This window comes from Alosa sapidissima, chromosome 17 (assembly GCF_018492685.1).
Source record: "Alosa sapidissima isolate fAloSap1 chromosome 17, fAloSap1.pri, whole genome shotgun sequence".
In the NCBI taxonomy this organism is placed as follows: Eukaryota; Metazoa; Chordata; class Actinopteri; order Clupeiformes; family Clupeidae; genus Alosa; species Alosa sapidissima.
The window spans coordinates 8001527-8022674 of record NC_055973.1 but is presented as its reverse complement, the minus strand read 5'-3'; the positions used below and the strand labels follow the sequence as shown (position 1 = coordinate 8022674).

General features: G+C 44.6%; 2 protein-coding genes and 1 long non-coding RNA gene across 3 annotated transcripts in view; 1 reads left to right on the top strand and 2 right to left on the bottom strand.

Moving 5' to 3' along the window:
• Window positions 1-4961, top strand: part of LOC121688404 (death-associated protein) — a 21260-nt gene extending 16299 nt beyond the window's left edge. The window contains exon 4 of the mRNA XM_042067981.1: window positions 3255-4961. Within this exon, the coding sequence (XP_041923915.1) occupies window positions 3255-3374 (120 nt within the window). The 3' untranslated portion in view covers window positions 3375-4961. The remainder of the gene's footprint in view (window positions 1-3254) is intronic.
• A 1196-nt stretch (window positions 4962-6157) lies between these two features.
• LOC121688405 lies at window positions 6158-7438 on the bottom strand. The gene is made up of 2 exons (XR_006024575.1): window positions 6361-7438; window positions 6158-6219 (listed from the first exon to the last, which is right to left on the bottom strand). It is a non-coding gene; the product is annotated as an uncharacterized LOC121688405 (long non-coding RNA).
• Window positions 7439-7629: 191 nt separating this feature from the next.
• Window positions 7630-20065, bottom strand: ankrd33ba (ankyrin repeat domain 33ba). Its single transcript, XM_042068496.1, has 4 exons — window positions 18865-20065; window positions 10585-10714; window positions 9056-9196; window positions 7630-8577 (listed from the first exon to the last, which is right to left on the bottom strand). The coding sequence occupies exons 1-4, from the start codon at window positions 19267-19269 to the stop codon at window positions 7691-7693; spliced, it is 1563 nt and encodes a 520-aa protein (XP_041924430.1). The 5' UTR covers window positions 19270-20065; the 3' UTR covers window positions 7630-7690.
• Window positions 20066-21148: the final 1083 nt, after the last annotated feature.

The following is a 21148-nucleotide window of genomic DNA, read 5'->3' as shown; positions in this document are numbered from 1 at the left end:
TCAGCTCGCCTCCACTCTCACTGAGCTGGAGGGCAGGCCGCCTCGTCTTTGAAGGGGGCTAAATCGCCGGGCTCAAGGTTAACCGCGTCTTAACTGGTTGTGTAAGAGTGCCTCGCCACCGCTCTCCACACATCTCTCTCTGTCTCCCTTTCTCTCTCTCTCTCTCTCTCTCTCTCTATCTCCCTCTCTCTCTCTCTCTCTCTCTCTCTCTCTCTCTCTCTCTCTCCGCAGCCCCATCAATCCGCAGCACGCACATCAAAGGCCCAGAACGTCCCTCTTGCTGTAGCGGGGAACTTCCTCCTCCAGAACCCTGGCAGGCGGCGCTTTGTAGTGGGCGCACGACCTCTGGGACTCCCCTGGGGAGTGAGAGCGGAGGCCGGGGGGCTTGTCCGGTGGGGGGGGGGTCTCAGGGCTGCGCGCCCCGCGCTTCACTCACATCAGCTGGGTGCTGCAGAGACGCTGTTGTCAGAATAGGAATGATGGGGTTTGCTGACTGCAGGGGAGAGTAGAAGCGGACGTCACAGCAGGCGGCGACCCCATGGATGCCACAGCCTTAGATTTATAGCCATGCGGTTTGACTGATAATTAATGATAGACACTTTGATTAATCCTGAGGGGAGTTTGGGCAGTTTGATAATAATGAGTAATAATAATTATGGGTTATAGCTTTTTGCTTTGACCAATGCCAGGCCCATGTTTAGCCTGGGTGACTCTGAGAGTGCATTTGAATTTGCTCTGCACATCAGTCCGGCTGTACTATTCACAGCGGTTTCCAAAATCACAGAAAACCCAGGAACCAATCACAATCGCTTATCTGGTATGGGGCGGGCTTTAAACAATGACAGACAGAGGAGTTCTGTTAGAAACACTGTTGAACACAACCAATGGCTGCCCTGATTGCATCAGTAGTAAACAACATTATCTTGAAATTGAGTAAATGACATGCATTTAAGAAAGATGTGTTTGCAGTACTTCCGAAAAGATTAGGTGAGAGTTTAAAGGTGCCATGTGTAAGAATTGAGGTAAAAATATCCAAAAAATGAGCTACAAACATTAAAAGAATGAGAATAAGAAATAAGGGCAATGATGTCATTAAAAAAATGACAAGGTATAGTGCTGCAGCGATATCAACCTGAATTAGCATGCTAAATTACTAGCCACAGCCCGGCAGGTGTCATAATACCAGTTTCGGCCATGGGAGGCGGTATGCGGTCAACATAATCGCCAGCCAAACTGCAATACATGTTTCTCGGTTGTTACTCTAGGGTAGACCAACTCACTTTCTGGAGGTATACTGCCCCCATCTTTTATGGAATGTGGAGTATGAATTGATTTTTTGGCGGACATTACACATGGCACCTTTAATGTTCCAGTTTAAGTTTAATTTCACTGCTGGTTACACCCTTTGGAAATGGAAAGTAAACAAAGGATCCCTAAACATTATCTTCTGAGAATCGGTTTGGTGCCATCCAGGCTAGCCAATGTTAGTAGGGCCATCAGGGCATCTACTGAACTCTTTTAATAGCCCTGATGACACGGGCATATGTTACTTTTATTAGCCTGAAAATGACTGTTCGTAAGGGTGTGTGTGTGTGTGTGTGTGTGTGTGTGAGAAGGGGGGGGGGGGGGGGTAGTCTTTGATTTTCCTTCACTTTGATTTATAAAAGTAGGATCTCAAAGGCAATGCTCAACTCCCAACTGAGGATTCTGCTTCTACTGAGGACACAATTTCCAATTCTTGAGCGGCTCACTGAGAGGTGGAAAGGTAGAGAGGTGTGGATGGTGGTTAGAGAGGAGAGAGGAGAGACTGTGGTTAGAGAGGAGAGGATGGTGGAGAGAGTAGGGGAGAGACTGTGATGGGAGAGAGAGAGAGAGAGAGATCAAGGCAGACAAAGGGGGATAGAGAGAGAGGGAGAGAGATAAAGGGAAAGAGAGAAACTCAGCAGAATTCCAGCAACTGGCAGGTTGTCCCTCTGACCTCTGACCCCCATTACCATGGCAACATCTGGCCTCGGCATCTGTCCGTCCCGTAATGTGTGTGTGTGTGTGTGTGTCTGTGTGTGGTCAGGGGCCATAAACAAAGACATCTTTCTTTCTGTAAGGACCTATACACCAGTATACCAGACCAGCAATATTTGTAGATCACACGGCTAACTTTATTTCTCCATTTATTCAACACAGCAGATGCTCATTAGTTATCACTGAGCATTAGTTATAGATGCTCAGTTCTATAACTAAGTTTACTGGCCTGACGTGTTTGAGTCTGTTAGATAGAGGTTGTTCTACGCTCTTCCAGAGCTGCTGCAATGCCTCCACCCACCCCTCCATCCATACAGCTTGTCTCGCCGAGAAACTGCAGTAACTCAGCCGCCTTAGTCATCCCTATGCTACCCAGCAAGTCAGGAAACGACACACACACGCACACACACACACACACACACACACACACACACACACACATACACACGCACATACACACACATACACACACATACACACACACATACACACACAGACACACACACACACACGCATACACACACACATACACACACACATACACACACACGCATATACACACACACACACACACACACACAGGGCTGCAGCGCTCCAGTCTAGCCCCCGTCATTCTCATCCCACATTAAAGCCCTGTAGGAGTGCTCCCTGTGATCATGCACTTGATGGGCCGCTGTGTGCTTTTCCATCTTACTCTAAAGAGAAGATTGTGTCATCACTAACAGATTGGAATTGGAGGGGGAGTGGGTGGGGGCGAGGGGATGTGTATTTTTGGTGCTTTCCTGGGGGTAGTACATGTGCGTCTCAGTGGACGTCAGCTGGGCTGGGATTTCCTTTTTGTTCTACTTTGTGAAGTGGCGCAGGCAGGAGGTGGAAAGTGGGTCGTGTTCGCCACAAACTTCCTTTTTTCAATAGTAATTTGCATGGAAATTTGCAGCGCATCTGAGCAAGAGAGGCACATTAATGCATGAATGGCTGTGTGTGTGTGTGTGTGTGTGTGTGTCTGTCTGTGTGCGCGCGTCCTAGAAACTATACAGATTTGTGTGTATTATGAGGTTCTCTTGTGTGTGAAATGCACATAAAAGCTTTATATTGTTTTGCTAGTATGTGTGTGTGTGCGCCTGTGTGTTTGTGCCTCTATGTGTGAGTTTGCCTGTGTGGGTGCTTGTACATGTCATGTGTGTGTTTGTGGCTGTCTTGTGTGTGATGTGTGTTTTTCTGTTTGTTTGTGGCAGGGCGATAAGGACTTCACCCCGGAGGCGGCACAGGTGGCCCACCAGAAGCCCGTCCCAGGGGTGCAGAAACTGCCCTCGGCTCACCACATCAACCAGCACATCCACCAACCACGCAAGTGAGCCCCCACGCAGGAACGCCGCACCGCACCGCACCGCGGGACGACATGGGACCACACCAAAGCCCAGTCACATCAACCAGCGCACCAACCCAATCAAACGACCCGACCAATGCATGAACCCAACCAAACGACCCGACCAATGTGTCAACCCGACCCGACCCCATAACTCACCAGTCCAAACGACCCGACCCAACTCAACCAAACAACCAACCAGTCACTCAACAAACAAACCAAATTGCCCAACCAAATCCCTCAACAAACCCATCGCACCCATCCACCAATCCGAACAAACAACCAGGTCACTCGACTAACCAACCAACGAATCATCTCCACCACCTGCCTGCCCGCAAGTGCTCAGGTTACCCAGGGACCACTGCGCCTCACCAGGCATTCCTTATGATCACGCTCGTGCCCTAAGCCCCGCCTACACACTAGCCTTCGTCCAATAGCCAGAACAGATACACTCTCTCCTGTCTCCGTGCAGATGATGACCATGATGATGATGATGATGATGATGATTTATGATGAGAACACTAAAACTGTTCAGGGTTTAATATCAGAGTAATTTTATTTAGATTGAACATATTCTTGTAATGTTAAGGGGATGTATTTAATAAGAAAATTAGAAGATTTTTATTTTTATTTCTTTTTTTTTTTGTCCTGTTTGACACATTATTTTCTGAAATTGTGTAAATTGTATAAAACCTAAGTGATGTCATGTGAAAGGATTGTGATGTTAGAGGAGTTAGGCTTTAGTCTACGTGTGGCTGTTGGAATAAAAATAGAACATGATCAAAACAAAAAAATGCCAATTCTGAGCACCTATGTCCCTTAACTAACAGTGTGGTGCTTACAACGCTTCTATGTGCTTAGTCCCCCCTGAGACTGAACACAGATGATTGCTATTCCTTCATTATAATATCTATTGTGTTGGATAAATACATCTGGTATTTGACGCCATATAAACGTCTCTTTGTTCTTTTCCAAATCTAGTGTAACAAATAAGACCAAAAACCAAAAAAACAGAGAGAACTTGGAGACAACTTGGACAAAGGTGTATGCAAACCTCAACACTCCTAGTGTAGCCTGATTGGCTGATGGAGAGGAGTCCTATTTGGTGGTTGAGTCTACTGGCCTACTTTCTTGTGCTGTGACATGGCATTGCACCATACCTGTCAGTTCACGTTCCGCTCCCAGCGCCCCACCACCCCATCCCTTACCAACCCCCCCCCCCCCCCCCACCCGTCTGTGGCGCTCTTGGCCAGGTGTTAATGCCAGTCAGGATTTGCCCACCCTGGTTCTCACTGTCACCTGTCCTGGGCGCACTCAGGTGTGCTCGCCAGCTGTTACCAGTCCCCATGTGAATCCTTGACTTCTGAAACACACACACACACATAGATTACAGACCACAGCCTGTCATTAGCCTTACACAAGTCCAGAGTCAGCCTGGTCAAACAACACAAAAACCAGGCCAAGTAGCCAAGCTAAATATTATACTTTTGGCAACTTTAAAGACTTATGTTTGTCCATCTCCACTATAACTCCACAGAAAAACTGTGAAAGAATCTGAGTAAAAGTTTCAAGGTTGTATGTGTGGCTTTATTTGCAGTAGTGCTTTCAGTAGCACAATCTCTTTTGTTGCAGTTGGTGCTGACTCAAAAGTCAAGAGGCAAGCCTAAAATTACACACAGCCAGAGTCAGCACTGCGTTGTAAAGCCCCTGACAGGCTGACCTGCTTGCCGGGTCTCTGTGACCCCACTGACTCTGGCTCCAGACCATTGACTAACTAACTCACTACCACCACTGCCACAGTTCCCCATTAATCCACATGCTGTTCCCCTCCTCTCCAACAGAGGGTGCTCTTTGTGTCACCCGAGGCAGCACAATGGCTAGCCTCAAAAGAAAATGCTGACGCTGCAGCAGAAGACTGCAATCGGATGATGACGGCAAGCGTCTGGCCTTTCAAATGACCTTCATAGACCCGCATGTGCTGCAAGAGCTTTGTTACCTTCTTAAGGGGGCTTACGTGTGCATTGTTGATGGATATTCAAAAGAGGCATAGAGACAATACAAACAAATACAACATACTCACAATACAAAAACATATTTTTTATTAATGACATTGCTATTTTACTGTTTTCATCTTTGTTTCTGAAAATGGAAAAACAAAGTCTTGAGTACTGCTGGTTCTGTTTTTTGGTTTGTAACTTCAGTGTAAACATAAGGACTACTTTGATTGGCCCGTAATAAGGGTGTTATTCCTTAACTGTAGTGTACCTGTAGAGAGCCTTAGACTGTGTGTGTGAGTGCATGTGTTGTAGGGCTTTTGTTAGTAACCTAGAGGCACAGTGGTGTGTGGAATGACATTATTGCTCTGTGGGTGGATGAGGGGGAGACCTTGTCCCCGGCTCATCAAGATAAATTCAGTGACTACACATAGGAATGGAACACAAACACTTTCCTGAGAGAGAAAGATATGGGTCTGGAGCAGTATGCCTATTGTAAGACTAAGTCTGTTCCAAAGGCAATTATGTTGTCAGTATAATCTTTAGTTATGCATAGACTTGGAACAACATTCTTAACACTGATAGTGCACTTTCTCTTAGTACAGTATGGGCATTCATATTGAAAAGTTCAATTAGAAAAGGAAAACAATTTCTACATTTTACCTCTGAATGGACACATTTCTTTTAAAATGCCAATCTGGCCATGAAAACATTCGTTATTTCACAGAGATATGCTTGATAGGAGGTGGGAAGAGCCAAACATGGCTGTAATTATGCCTAAGAATAACCACACTTTCAGGGCTGAGCTAAAAAAAAAAAAGAAAATAAAGAAATACATCTCTCATCTTTGATGGACACAAATATCACTAACCACAAGCAGTGCCATTCGTAAGTATCTGGGTAGTAATGGATGTCTTGTATGTAGCAAGACAGCAAGACTTCTTTATCTGTCTTGGAAATGCACAAACCTTGGCCTGCTACTTTGTCTTTATAGTCACAGTTTTATTTCCATCTCAGTGCGCTGGTGTGCAGTGCCAAACTGGTGCTTGATTCCACTGTCCACATACAGATACATACACATACATTGTCCGAGTTGACAAAACTTTTGATAAAATAAAACCTAAAATGAGGTATATTCTAACTGTAAAATGCTACATTCATAAAACACTTTTAGTGCTGAGATGAAGTCATGTAGTCATAATTACAAAAATAAGAACAAGAAATTGTTTCTTTGTTGTAGAACTAGGAACATATTAACAGTTTTAATTGTTTAGCCTTGTATGAAGCCAAGCATAAAAAGTATTGTCAATATGCAAAACCCTACAGTGTTTTGTGTCCCACCTGCTTTCCCTCTCTTTCCTTGTGCTGTGCAGTCTGATTGCTCTTAAGTGGCTGCACTGTCTGGATTTAGTAAATGAGGAAATGAACCAGGAGGGTATTCCAAGTACGTGGTTTAATGACAAACCTGAGTTAGTTAACTCAGAGTAGGTGGTAAAACTCCTAATAGAAGAACTGGGGGGTATTCCAAGTACGTGGTTTAATGATAAACCTAGGTAAGTTAACTTGGTAAACCTCCTACAACAAAAGCCCTATGGTATTGTTTTGTTAGGAGAATAAAGCCATACAGTTCTTCTATTAGGAGGTTTACCACCTACTCTGAGTTAACTAACCCAGGTTTGTCACTAAACCACGTACTTGGAATACCCCGCAGATTGATTCTGGACATGAATACCCACATCCACAAAGGCAACTCTCTACATCTCTCTATATTTCTCAGGATTTGTTAGTCAAGCCCTGTAGTGAAACAAAAAGCTTTACTCTCAGTGTTTTGCCTATTTCAAAAATAAACACAAATATAAAAATAAATTACGTAAAACATTTCAAGTATTAAATACAATCTATCGTAAAAGGCTCATCTGGGGCGGAACCGGAGCCCAACCTGTACTAGAGCCAGGAAAGAACCTGGAACACTAGAAACAAGGAAGAACCTGGAGACCCTAAAGGCCCATTCACACCAAGAACGATAACGATAGCTATAAATAAATATCGTTCTCGTTAATATGAATGACGACGTTCACACATAAACTATAACGATAACTACATGAAGAACGATATTGTTGGGGATCACTTTCAGAGCGATTTTCAGAACGATAAAAAGCTAATAGCCAATCAGAACCCATTGAATTTTAACCGTCACATTCATTAACACAAGGAGAGACTTTGTTTATCGTTGGTCAGTGTGAACGCTTTTATCGTTATGGTTATCGTTATCGTTATCGTTCTTGGTGTGAATAGGCCTTAACACTAAGTTTCACTTCTTCTTCCTGGCGGGCGACTGTCTGCGCGAGGCTGCCTCCTGCCTCTTCTTCTCGGCCTCCTCGGCCTTCTTCCGCTCCTCCTTCATCTCCTTGTACCTCCACTTGGGGATCTGCAGGAACTGGCCGTTCTGACCGTTGTCCTTGCTGCTGCTCTTCCTGCGGTTCTTCTCGGGCACGTAGTCGGACGCCGGCGCCTTGGACACGCGCAGCTTGGGCACGCCCATGCCCGGCCGCACGCTGCTCCTCCGCACCATGTGCAGCGGCAGCAGGCTCCCCCGCCGCAGGGCCTCGGTCGGGGACACGGCGCCGCCGCCGGACGCCGCCGCTGGGCTCTCCCTCAGGAGCAGCTGTGACTGCAGGCTGGTGCGGCGGTCGCGGGGCCTGGTCACCAGCACCACGCGCGAGTTCTGGAAGAGCTTTTTGTAGTTGTCCAGCCGCTCGGGACCCAGGCCCTTGAGCTGCTCGGCCCGCTGCTTCTTGAGGATCTCAGGCACGGAGAGGCGGCGCTTGCCCACGCAGGGCGGGCTGCCCGGGCACACCGTCTGGCACGCCGTGCTGATGAAGGGGCTGCTGAGCGACGTGGTGATGCGAACCATGTGGTCCAGCGCGCCGTCCTCCACCGGGTCGGTGACGTTGGCCAGCACGAAGGTGCCGCGGATGGAGTCGGACAGCCGCCGCAGGCAGCCCTTGGGCTCCTGGGCCTTGGCCACCAGCGCGGAGAGCAGTGGCCACTCGGGCAGGTAGGAGCTGCGCACCTGCTCAGGGCACGGCCGGCTCAGGAGGCGCAGCATGGTGTAGGCCGTGTCATAGCGGCCAGTGAACAGCGCCCACTCCTGCGGCGTCAGCTTGCGTCCATGGTCACGGGCCTTCATGTTGGCTCCTGCGAAGGGACACAGAAGGAAAGACATAGGGAATAATCAAAACATTAACACAACATTTATATTTCCTTGGGGGCATACGGGCTAAATTATGTGTGTTTTAGCTCCTTTATATAGTATAAACAACTAATAATTAGTCTGGCCTAAAACAGATATCTTACAAAAACAGTAGGCACACACAGAAAAAAATACAGAAATAATTGGCCATTTGGCCTTCATTTTCTGTTGTCACACAAAAGTGAAGGAAAATAAATAGCAAAACTCATGATAATGACTCTGCCTCAAACATTAGGTCCAGACCAGGACACCCATCTGAATTAAAACTGAAATAAAGTGTGATTGAACTGAATTCTAATAATCTTCCCTTCCTGCCTCATACCCCCCATCCCTCAGCCGCACTCCACCATATGGGCTTTCTGCAGTCCTAAGTGTGTGTGTATGTGAGTTCTCCTGGCGTGTGTGTGAATTCCTGCTGAGCACCTGCCAGCATGAGGGCGCGCACACACTCCACTCGTCCCTGCATGGCGGCCTTCATCAGTGCCGTGAAGCCGTGGACGTTCTTCCGCTCCAGGTCCAGCCCCGGGAAGTAGTTCAGCAGGTAGTTAGTGATGGTGATGTGACCTGGGAATGCAACGGGAATGCAAGTGAAATCACGCGCCAACCAAATCTTAAAGGAACTTGGCGCTGGTTCAAAAAAACTTCATAGCATGAAGATCAACTGCACACCATATAGCTCCCATATGATTTGGTTTATTTATCTTTTTCCAGAGTGATGTTTCATGCCCATAACCCACTGGATATTGTCTGTTTGTGTCATACACAACCACAAGTTAACATCACCTGGGTTACACGTCTATGTGTATGCTTTGAATCCTCCCTTGGAATCAAAGTCGTGTTGGCTTGATCTTGACATCATTAACAAATTGTTCTACAGAAACCATGTATTTGCTTTCTGTAAATGTATTCATTTAGTAGATGCTTCTATCAATTGTAGCCAACAGATACATTCCTATCAGTGGGCCTACGTGATCCCTGAGGCTCAAAGCCATGATCCTGGTGTTGGGAGCACCTTGCTGCAGGAGGCACCATCACAATCACCATCTGGGTTACATGTGCTGCACACGTCATGGACTCATTTGACAGACAGACGCTCTTCTCCAGAGCTATCTACACCAGATGAGCTAGTAGAGCACTGTTGGGGAAGACCCCAACACACAGCCAAGCCAGAGCTAACATGACATAGATCATAGGTTCACCACATACTACACTTCACGAGTGTGGTGCAAATTGCTTTTGTATGAAGCATCAGCTAAATAAATAAGTAAAGTGTAAATGTCAGTGAGTGCCTGTTGGCAGTGGGCCCACTCCATTTCCCTCACCACACTGGAAAGTGCCAAGCTGAGTACTGTTCAGCTGTGACACCTGCTACACTACAGTTATCACGAAATCCCAGCTGGGCACATGATTGCTTATGGAATGAACAGCAAATATTCTACTGTAATGGTTTGTCAAGTCATTTAAAAGAGGGGAAAAAACAATCAAAGCTAGTTTATGCAGTGTAGCGATACTGTGTTGCCCGGTTCATTCTGTTCTGTGGTGTGTAATATTTCTGTAAACTAAAGACACGCTGTTCATTTTAAAGGCACTTCATAAATAAGAACAAGAATGAACTGCAATTTAACGGCTTCCAAGTGGTTGAACAAGGAGTGAGGGGTTAGGGGTATATACCAGCTTGTGACGCCATGGTGAGGGAGAGAGAGAAAGATGAGCGTTTTTTTCCTGCTTGTCATGGCATGATGAAGGGAGAGAGAGATGTTTGTGCCTGTTTGTGATGCCATGATAAAGGAGGGAGGGAGATAGAAGAGAGAGAAAGAGAGAGAGAGTATGTATTGGCTAGTGACGCCATGATGAGGGAGATAGAAGAGAGAGAAAGAGAGAGAGAGTATGTATTGGCTAGTGACGCCATGATGAGGGAGATAGAAGAGAGAGAAAGAGAGAGGTGTTTGTACCTGCTTGGGATGCCGTAATGAGCGCTGTGTTGCCCTCCTTGTCCTGCCAGTTCACATCCAGGTGCGGACACTGCGAGAGGGCGATGACCACGTCCACGTAGCCTTGGTAGCACGCCACCATCAAGCCCGTCTGTGGAGAGAGGAGTGGACAGAGACGTGCTCACACAAGAGCCTCACTGTGCTGGACTATACTGTGCTGTGCTGTGTGGAACACGTCGGCTTTTTCCACTGCAGCCTTCTGTACACCTCAGGCCAGCCTGGTCTGTGAGGAAAGGAAAAGCTGGACAGTCCAGTCTGTGACCAGTGTGGACCCAAGGCTGATTATAGAGTATACTTATTCCAGTGCAAGAGAATAAGGATACTTAGTGCATTTCTCATTTCCAACCACTATATATATTTTTTACAAGTATGAATAATTGTTGAGTCTAAATAATTACAGATAATAACAGATGCGTATTGCAGTTCTCATGCATTTATTATTACTGATCATACTGTATGTTGGTGGAGGATTTAGTTCTGGAAGTAAATGACTGCTTTCTAATGGGGTTTCCTACAAGTGAAGGCCAACACAGCAGACTGCTAAAAACTGTTTGAGATCCATATATTTTCAGTCATATAACTGTTCTGCCAAAAGACGTGTGCACTCAAAACCTCTCTCTAAAAAATTGTCCTCTGTCCCTCCCTCCCATCTTTCTCTCTCTCTCTCTCTCTCTCTTTATGTTAGCCAAAGTAAACACAGCAGCACCGGTGCGGGCCATGAAGGACATGGACAGAGAGAGGAACAAACTTTGAAAAGGTGTTTGTCGGGTCCGGGCAAAACCTCGGTGAAATAATTTTAGTATTGAGTATTTACTCAGGTCAGGGCGATACGTGTGCCCCCCGACTGGGGATTTGCCGTTGTGACTGTAGGGGCGTGCACTGCAGGGCCATGCATTGCCTTTTAGAGACTGCAAACACTTTCAGTTTGAGTTTCTGACAGTTATTTATGACTGTGCTCTGCTGAATGCTGTATTTTTCTGTCTTCTAGTCATTATTCACCTTCACTCTGGACCACCATCTGTTTTCAGTGTGTGGACAGCAGGGCATTTATCAAAATAGTTCCACACACACACATACAGCCCCCCAAACCCCCGGTCTGCAACACCTACAGATGTTGAGCATTATAACCACCTGTTTTGGTGTATCATAGCACACCTAGATTTACCACAGTCCAAATGTTTTTAATTTAGTAATCACATACTATAACTGCAAAATGTGCTTTACTGTACGTCTGGGATACACGTAGGTTATGAAATTTGAGCACCGAATCAACTGTGCAGCAGCCAGTCCCTTATGAAAGTGCATTCTGTTTAGTGTGTGGAAAGCGTGGCCTGAGACAGGTTGATTATACTGGCTCCTCCAGCATCTGGTCTCATGTCTATATACATGTCCCATACATCCACCCTCATTACAGTCAGCTTTCCACTCCGTATGTGGCTTTCCTAACACCCCCCCCCCCCCCACACACACACACACTCCCTGAGCTCCCTGTTGAACTAGTTGACCTGCGGACCGGGGTGATTGAGGGTGAAGTTCAAAGCCGTACGGGCTGCGCAGGTTGACTGGTGTGTGTGGACCTAATGTGCTGCTCCCGCTTAAACCCTTCACCGCCGCGGCCCAACTGTCTGTTCCAGGGTCTGCGGACCCGCCCCGCCGCTCCTGCTGCACTCGGGCCAAGTCACATGGCTCCCCACCGCCAGTCCGCCACTTCACAAAGCCCATTACGCTATTGTTCTGCTCTGAGGACAACAGCAGGAGGCGGGACAGAGATCCCAGTGAAGAGGAGCATCAGTGGACACAGGGCTTTATCATTCATTACATAAGGACCAAGGGGAGATTTTTATCAATGGTATAATCCTTTTTCTTTTTTATGGTATGCTTCTTACTGTAAAAGGTGCTAGCCTTGGGACATGCTTTATGGTTTGTTTGTTTTTTCAGTTATTGTTATTGCTATTTGTTAAGTTTAAAAAATGCATTTACAGTATGTGTATGTTTGTTGTGTATTTATGTCATTGTTTACGTTTGTATGTGTGTTTTCATGTGTATTTGTGTGTTTCTGTGTGTGTGTGTGTGTGTGTGTGTGTGTGTTTGTGTTTGTGTTTAGCTCTGTCCATGTGAGTTGTGTCCATCCGTTCCGTGTCCGTGCACATGTGTGTGACAGGCCGGCACTCTCCACCCCCCGGCTCTCCGCCTGTCTGTCCTGCTGTGCCGCTCAGCTGCGTCCCCCAATCCAATGGAGCCCAGCCCAGCCCAGCTCAGACCAGCCCAGCCCAGCCCAGCCCAGCGTCACCAAACTCCCTCATCAGGCTGACACAAAGCTGGAGGCGTACGGCTAAAAATAACCCCAGACAACGCCGCTGCACACAACACAACAGCACGCCGCGCTGCACTGCACTGCGCTACCCTTCACTACCCCACTCTGCTGCACACACGCTCAACAACAGGCACAGACACACGCACGCACGCATGTACACACATGTACACACACACACACACACACACACACACACACACACACACACACACACACACACACACACACACACACACACACACACACACACACACACACACACACACACAGGCCTGCAACAATCAACAAGAGAGCTCTGTCCTGAGCAAGGGGTTGTGCAACCTGTTATAGTTTGACAAACAGGATGGGAGCAAACGCAAATCAAATTGGTGGACACATGTTTAGTGTCCTTGCAGTCCTTTGAATGAGTTGCACCTTACTAGCACTGACACAACCGTCTATAATTGAATGACAGAGAGGAAAGCCTACAGAAAACAGGTCACATATTACGTTCATTGTAGCAGTGTACTGTACTATCTAACACTAATATTATCCTTGTCCTAACCTTGAACCTGAGAGCATCCTATTAGATAATACGAATACTAAGTAAGTACATAATACTGAGTCACTTCTAGGCCAAATGCTCACATACTCCCAAATCTATGGCTACATGTACACTATGTTGGATACAAATGTATCCAACGTACTTTTGTTATGATTCACCCTCCCTTCCACACTAGACCATCAGATCAGCGTATCCGAAGTGGAGTGATTTGGATCCGCTGGAGACCCCGAACTCATTTTGCTCCGCAGCCGTATCGGACGAATGTGGACTGTGTGTATAGTAACCATAGACTGTAAAAAATAGTAACATATAGGACAAAGTCACTCACACGAAGCCTGTTGCTTGTGTGTAACTATGCATTTATGATTAATCACATTGCAATGTGGCAATTCATGCTAAATACGCCAGAAATAACTTTTTAACATTATAACATATGTTCATATCTTTAAAAGGATAAGCACCACTTGCATCATCCTCTGCGGATTAAAATCATACAGTAACATAACCTATTTTCCTTGTCCAGTTGACATGGTGATTAAAACGTTACATCAGACAATATAATATGGCTCTCTGCCATGGGGCACATTCTTGGCTGAAGAGAAGCGCTTCATCGAGTGTTTGTGTCGTACATTTCAATTTGGCAGACAGACTCTGAAAGGCTCTGTGTGTCCAGCCGTTCAACTGGTCATCTGGCCAAGTGTTTTGGACGAAGCCCTATCAAATCTGCTCAGCTGCATCTCGCTGTAGTGTGTGGGTGTTGATAGATGCTTTATGTTAGGGTAATCTGGGGCCAATTCAGCTCTTAAAATAGAACGGATAAGCCTTCATGAGCCACTGTCAGAGAAGAGTACTCTCTCTCTCTCTCTCTCTTTCTCCCTCTCTCTCTCTCTCTCTCTCTCTCTCACACACACTTTCTCTCTTTCACTTTCTAGTCTAGTAGTCTGGCAAGGAGGTGAAAGGTTTTAAGGGCACATCTCTCAATCTCATTCTTTAGAGGAGAGGAGACAATAACTTTATCTATTAATACTTAGCAAAGCAGTAGCCTTACTATTCTTAACTGCCAGTGCAAGTTATTTCTTGGCGCACATTGTGACATGTAACTTTATAGAATATGGGTAAGATAAGCTCAGTGGTAAACACATTAATGTGTACTGTACTGTATGCTGTAAGTCCCCCTTACCTAGCCTCCTCTGAAATCACTGGAACTATTGCTTTCCTAAAATGGTTACTAGATATATCTGCACTGTATATCAGCTCCAAGAAATATTTTATTTATTCTAAAAAGGCAACGTTTCGATCTCAACAGATTTTCATCAGGCAAATAAGAACTTCTTATTTCTTAGTTCTTATTTGCCTTATAAAGATCTGTTGAGACCAAAACGTTGCCTTTTTAGAATAAATAAAGTGTTTCTTGGAGCCCATATACAGTGTGCAGACCATTTCCTTCTCTCTCTCACGTTTTGTCTGGCCCCATGTTAAAACATATTCTGGATGTTCGCACCCGTTTCCACAAATCTGACAAGATTTCACAAATTAAAGGAACAGCAATGACAAATGTAATGATTTATTCATATATCAACATTCTTCCGCCGAGAGATATATATTTTCATATCAGAATGGTTGCGAAGATGCAGCAAGTCTAACTTTTGTATATCTAAGGCGGACTTCAAAATAACTCAAAACACATAGCAGCCAGATGAGAATAAAAAAAATGACATCTGCCCCCACTCAAATTCAATGGTGCTTTAACAGTTATGGTCATGGCAACTGGATTAAAAAAAAAGAGATTTTACTCATATTTTTGGTCATTGTGTATGCCTTTGGTATTAGTGAGTAAATGAATGACTGACTGCTAAATGATTGAAAAGAGGATACAGACAGGAAGAATTCCCTGATGGTTACGGTGATGCAATATGTGGTCATTCCTGAGGAAAACAACAGCCACTGCAATAAATCTGTCCATGGTGCAATCATGTGATTCCTGGCAAATGGCAAACGTCTAATATTTACATTCCTGACACCTACATGAAATATACGCTATTGAAGGGAAGATGACGCATCTCCTTATGGGAATGATGAGATAGCACAGAGCTCCAGGATACAAGTCACAGTTTTAAACGAAACAAACAAACCCTCTGGACAATTACTGCTAATATGACTGTTGCCACTGAATTAAAATGTAATGCAATTCATAACCCCTTTTATGATGGATACCAGGGAGGGATATTCCTTTTCTCATGGAAATTATGGGATAGCTATTCTGGCATACAAACAGCTTGAGCATAACTCATGAAGACGACTATAACACTACATCTAGATCCAGAACTCATAGGGACTATCGGCGAAATCTCACTGATCTTTTTATTTCTGCAGAAAGATGAAACATTATTCTTGGTACTGAAGCAAAATGCTGGATAACTTCTGGAAATGCACAGACCACATACTGGCCAATGACCTGAGGAAATACTGTCGTCTCTCAGTGGAGGCATTGTCTTGTGTTCTTGAGCGGAACGAAGAAGCTTTTGAGGCACCCAGGGGCCTGCCAGTTCACTCCTTAGTGTGTCCAGATCTAATTTTATTTTTATTTATTTAGCAAAGGAAGGAATGAACTATGATGTGGAACTCGACAATCTAACAAATGAAACCATTATTTGCCATTCTCCTTAAGAGCCTTGTGTATTAAACTTCAAAACAAAACCTTCTTTCTCCTATCTCACACTGTGTAACTTTATTGCATGCTTACAAATATATTCTTACAAATAATTCAACATTGTGTTGTCTTGTTTTAATTATGTTACAGCAGTCAGAAAGTCCTTCCTTATGGGTCACAAAGAAGTACAAAAGTATGGACCAAAAGAAACTAAAGGCTGAGTGTATGGAGACCTGATACAGTTACTCCATGTGGCACTGTTTCTGCCTTTAGGCATAGTGTGAGATTGCCATTGACTAGGTCTACATTTGCGGCTGATGAGACCATCCATTTTAATTATGTGTGTGCAATACCCTCGACAGACAGACCTGCCCCTCCATCAACTACATAAGCTCAGTGGCTTGCTGGAGAGAGCTACAGTAGCTTTCACTGACAATAATGTGGAACTAGATATGAACTAGATATGGTTTAAAATGAAATTTAGTTTTTGTGTTTGATTATTTAAAACTGTGAATTTGTAAACAATTTAATCTCATACTACATCATCTATTACATAACAATGGACAATATAAACCCATCAACTATTTTACTCAGATGTTCTTCATGAAACCATATATATTACACTATGGGAAGGTTACTTTAACCTAAACATGATGACCTAATCTATAGTCTGCATGTGTTATGCTGACACTACAGCAGTGCTATCATTGTTGTTACACGGGCAACTAGCACGCTAGCTCAGTCTGCCTCCGTTACACTCACCTCCCTAAATCCTCACTCCCATCCAGGTCACGGCACCAATGTCACAAGATCAGTTCGTTCGCCACTCACAGGCCTCTGCCTCAGTTACATATACAATCCATTTTGTTTAGAGGAATTGGCCTATTCTTTCAGCAAATGTGTGTATATACTGTACAGTAGTACATCAACATCCAGACTAAAATTTAGCCATAATCCACCAGGCACTGAGGGGCCCAAGATAAGATTAAGGGCATACCTTAGAACACATTCCTTTGGCTTGCCAGAGAGTGGACTGATGCAATGCAGCCCTCTGCCAAACATGTAGTCTTTTATCATTAATCACACAGCAATCAACTATGTGTAACATGTGCCAATGTCAGCCCTTGTAATTATTAAGTATAAGTATAAGTATATATACTTTTTTGATCCTGTGAGGGAAATTTGGTCTCTGCATTTAACCCAATCAGTGAATTAGTGTAACACAAACAGCACACAGTGAGGTGAAGCACACACTAATCCCGGCGCAGTGAGCTGCCTGCTTCAACGGCGGCGCTCGGGGAGCAGTGAGGGGTTAGGTGCCTTGCTCAAGGGCACTTCAGCCGCGGCCCACTGGTCGGGGCTCGAACCGGCAACCCTCCGGTTACAAGTCCAGAGTGCTAACCAGTGGGCCACGGCTGTCAAAATTAAATATATTATATATTATAATATATTAATTAAATATTAAGACATATGTGTTTTTTGTTACATAATGTGGACAGCCTTGAGATAAGAGAATGAAGTATATCAAATAAATCAAAGTTGCCTATATTTGTTCTATAATAAATTATATGTAGAACATAAAGGGTTCTGTTGTAAAACATAGGTGTTGGCAAATCTCTCAGCCTTCAGGGATTCAATTTAAGTTGCTAAGATCACCTGAGGAGTAGCCTATACTTAACATGGCTGGCACACACCACAAATATACAAACACAAAATCTTAAAACTCTCCTCCCTCCTCAGCTAACACACACACACAAACACACACACACACACACACTTTCAACTCCACCCCTCTTGCTAACACACACACACAAGGATTGCTTGTTCCTGAAACTGTGCACCTCTGTTTTCCACCCTGTTATTAAAAGTAATGCTCCATCAAGCTTTGCCGCATAGGCTCACACAGACTCAGTCATTAGATATTCATGGTAAGGCACACATTGCTTTCTCCTTCTCACTCTACATAAATCAATAGATCTATGGGTGTACAAAGTTGGACCAAAACTGGTACGATGTTACCATAAATAGCCTATCACATGTTTATGAAGTTACATTAGTCTAAAATTCCCATATTATTATTGTTGTTATTACATAAACTGTAGAACTGTCACTGGGAGGTAAATGTTTCAAACAGGCATATAGCCTACAGTAATCAACAATGCCTCTGAATGGCTCTGAATGACCTACCTACAACCAACTGTATCAGGATTCAAAGATGCATGCGGATAATGTCTGGGTAAACTCTGTAGGCTTAAACTGATCTATAACAAGTTGCAAGTTCACCCTCCGTGGGTTGGGGGTTTGCATTCCCTACTCAGAATGGTAGGTTTGATGTCAGCCGACACTTGGCCTCCCTTACTTTTGCGCTTGTGCGCACTCTCATAATTTATGCGCGATGGAACCAGAAGTATATTATTTGCCTTTAAACTATCATTTCATCACACACGTTTTCAAGCTCTCTAGCTGATCTCAAGCAATTAGCTTTCGCAGCATAACCCTTGTTATACTGTGCTATTTATTACCACAGATAGAACACGTGCGCATAGGCTACAAACCTGAATGAAACTACATTTCCATCTCACTTTCGATTTCAGAAATAGTAGCCTATATCATGTCACTCATACACGTGTTGAACAAAGACGTTTGAGTGAGTGTGAGTAGAGAAATGGTGATGTTTGCGGGTTATTCTTTTGGGCAGAACGTCTGTGTTTAACTGCTTCTGAACTCACTCACCCGATTGTTCTGGTCAGTCTCTTTGACATCCTCCTCTAGCACCCCTTGTCTTATCATAAGTTTGACCATCGCAGGGTTGTTGGTACAACATGCCTGAAACAACGATAGAGGTTCCGGACTCTCAGGGGATCCTTCAGTGTCATCATATGCGACCAGTGGGTAAAAAGAGTCATCCGAGGCGATGCTTCTGGTGTCTGGTAGTTCCGAGAACTCATCATACTCTTCAAAATCCCCATCGTCATAACCTTCGGATTCATAGGAACCGAGATGGTCATTTTCTGACAAAACGACTTGCGTGTCTGCTACGGGATGTACTTGAGCTACACCGACAGTTCTACCCAGCTGAACTTGTTTGCTTCTAAGTGGAGATCCCCCTCCATCCCTGTCCTCTGTTATCAGCACCATTTAACCCTTTGGGAAAAGCCTGAGGGAATAAAAACGTGTGTTGGTTCCAAATACGATTTTGACTGGTCTTCCAACATGAAGGTCCTAAGACAACTCTATTATGCCAATAAAGAGAGAAAAAACACTTTGTGAAACTTATACTACTCCAGCAAGGTTATAGCCTAATTCTATTATTGTCGTATTTCCAGAATCGTGGGCATTTGGGGGGACAGTCACTGTTCACGCCATAAAAACTATTAAAAATACACTGTACATGTAAAAAGCCAGATATTCCAAAACGTCAATAGCACGTACTGCTCCATCCTGGGAAACAACGTAGCTCAACAATCCCAGAGTAATGTGAAACTCCAAGAGAAAATTGACACAAGTCTCCACATTAGGCGCAATGGTTAGAAAAATTTCTTCCGAACAGTGCTGCTCTTCTGGACTGTCATCTTCAAGGACAAAGTTGGCGAACCTTCTCTGCGCGCTGACTGGGACGTTCCATGGACAAGCTATCGGGCAAGTGGGTTAGTAAGAACGATGCAGGCTAGACTCCAGTGCAGAAGTAGGCGTTTTCTAAAATCTAGAGCCATAATCCGATTAAATCCCCCCTCCCTCAATCCCCCCTCTTGCTCATTCACTCTCTCAGCCGGCCCCGTCCCCAGACTTTTCCCGACTAAAGTTAATATGGACAGTGTTCTAGCCTGTTCAACCCGCGTCTTCGTCTCTTGCCACATGCTGTTGATCTCATCACTTCCTATTTCACATCATTTGCCGTTGGTTAACACGTTTATCCATCGGTCGGTGTCGGTGGATTCGTCAGCATCTTTTGATTTGAAATAAGAAACTTGCTGATGGGGAAATCTTCAGCATTGGGAACCCCCAAACATAGTTCTGAACTCGTTTCCTAGTAGCCTAAAACAAGCAAACAAAGAATTTGCATATGTCCCGAGGACATATTTGTTTATGTAATTTGATCCCTTTGCCATCTGTTGACATGTACATCTAGTTGCACTAGATAATCCTAGGCTATTTCAAGATAAATATTGCTATTCATATTGTTATTGTTCCAATATTATTAGGGCATAATGTCATAGGCCTAAACCAGAAATATTGTATATTTATAAATCCATTGTGAGGTGCATTTGACCTAAATATTCCAATGGCACAATCTGCCTCTATTTGGATAGGGATTATGAGAAGAACTCGTTTGTAGCCCATCACACAAACATTGTTACTTTCTATGTTCTTTTGTTAACTACATTCGGTCTTAGAAGCCATTTCAAAGACAATCACACAGAGGCTGTTGTGGAAGTCCAGTGTCTCAGATGTGGACAATATGACTGGTTTTAGGTCTGCTAATGACTGATCTCATCCTGGTTTCCCACACTGTAATTATCTCTCTCTCTCTCTCTCTTTCTCTTTCTCGCTCTCTCAAACACACACACACACACACACTCTCACACTCACTCACTCACTCTCACACACACACACACACACACACACACACACACACACACACACACACAGAGAGAGAGAGAGAGAGAGAGAGAGAGAGAGAGAGAGAGAGAGAGAGAGAGAGAGAGAGAGAGATGCCTCGGGTGAATGTTTTGTTGTAGGCCAATAGAGCATATCCAGCCTATAGTATGTTTTAGGAACAGGTTCAAGTTTCTTGATAGTGTTTTATAAAAAGGCATGTATTACCCCATGTGTTGGCAAAGTTAATGTAGGCTATAACTTCCCTCACTCTCCACCTCAAGCTGGTGTGTGGTGAGCGTTCTGGCGCATAATGGCTGCCGTGCATCACCCAGGTGGGTGCTACACATTGGTGGTGGTTAGTGAGGTTCCCCTTCACTGTGAAACGCTTTGAGTGATGTGAATATAAATGTAATGTTAT

Coding starts and splice junctions, on each gene's coding strand:
- ankrd33ba (XM_042068496.1), bottom strand. CDS start 19,269: ATGGTGCTGATAACAGAGGACAGGGATGGAGGGGGATCTCCACTTAGA. Junction 9,197..10,584: donor CATTACGGCATCCCAAGCAG/GTACAAACACCT, acceptor TTGCATTCCCAG/GTCACATCACCATCACTAAC. Junction 8,578..9,055: donor GCGCGCCCTCATGCTGGCAG/GTGCTCAGCAGG, acceptor GTCCCTTCGCAG/GAGCCAACATGAAGGCCCGT.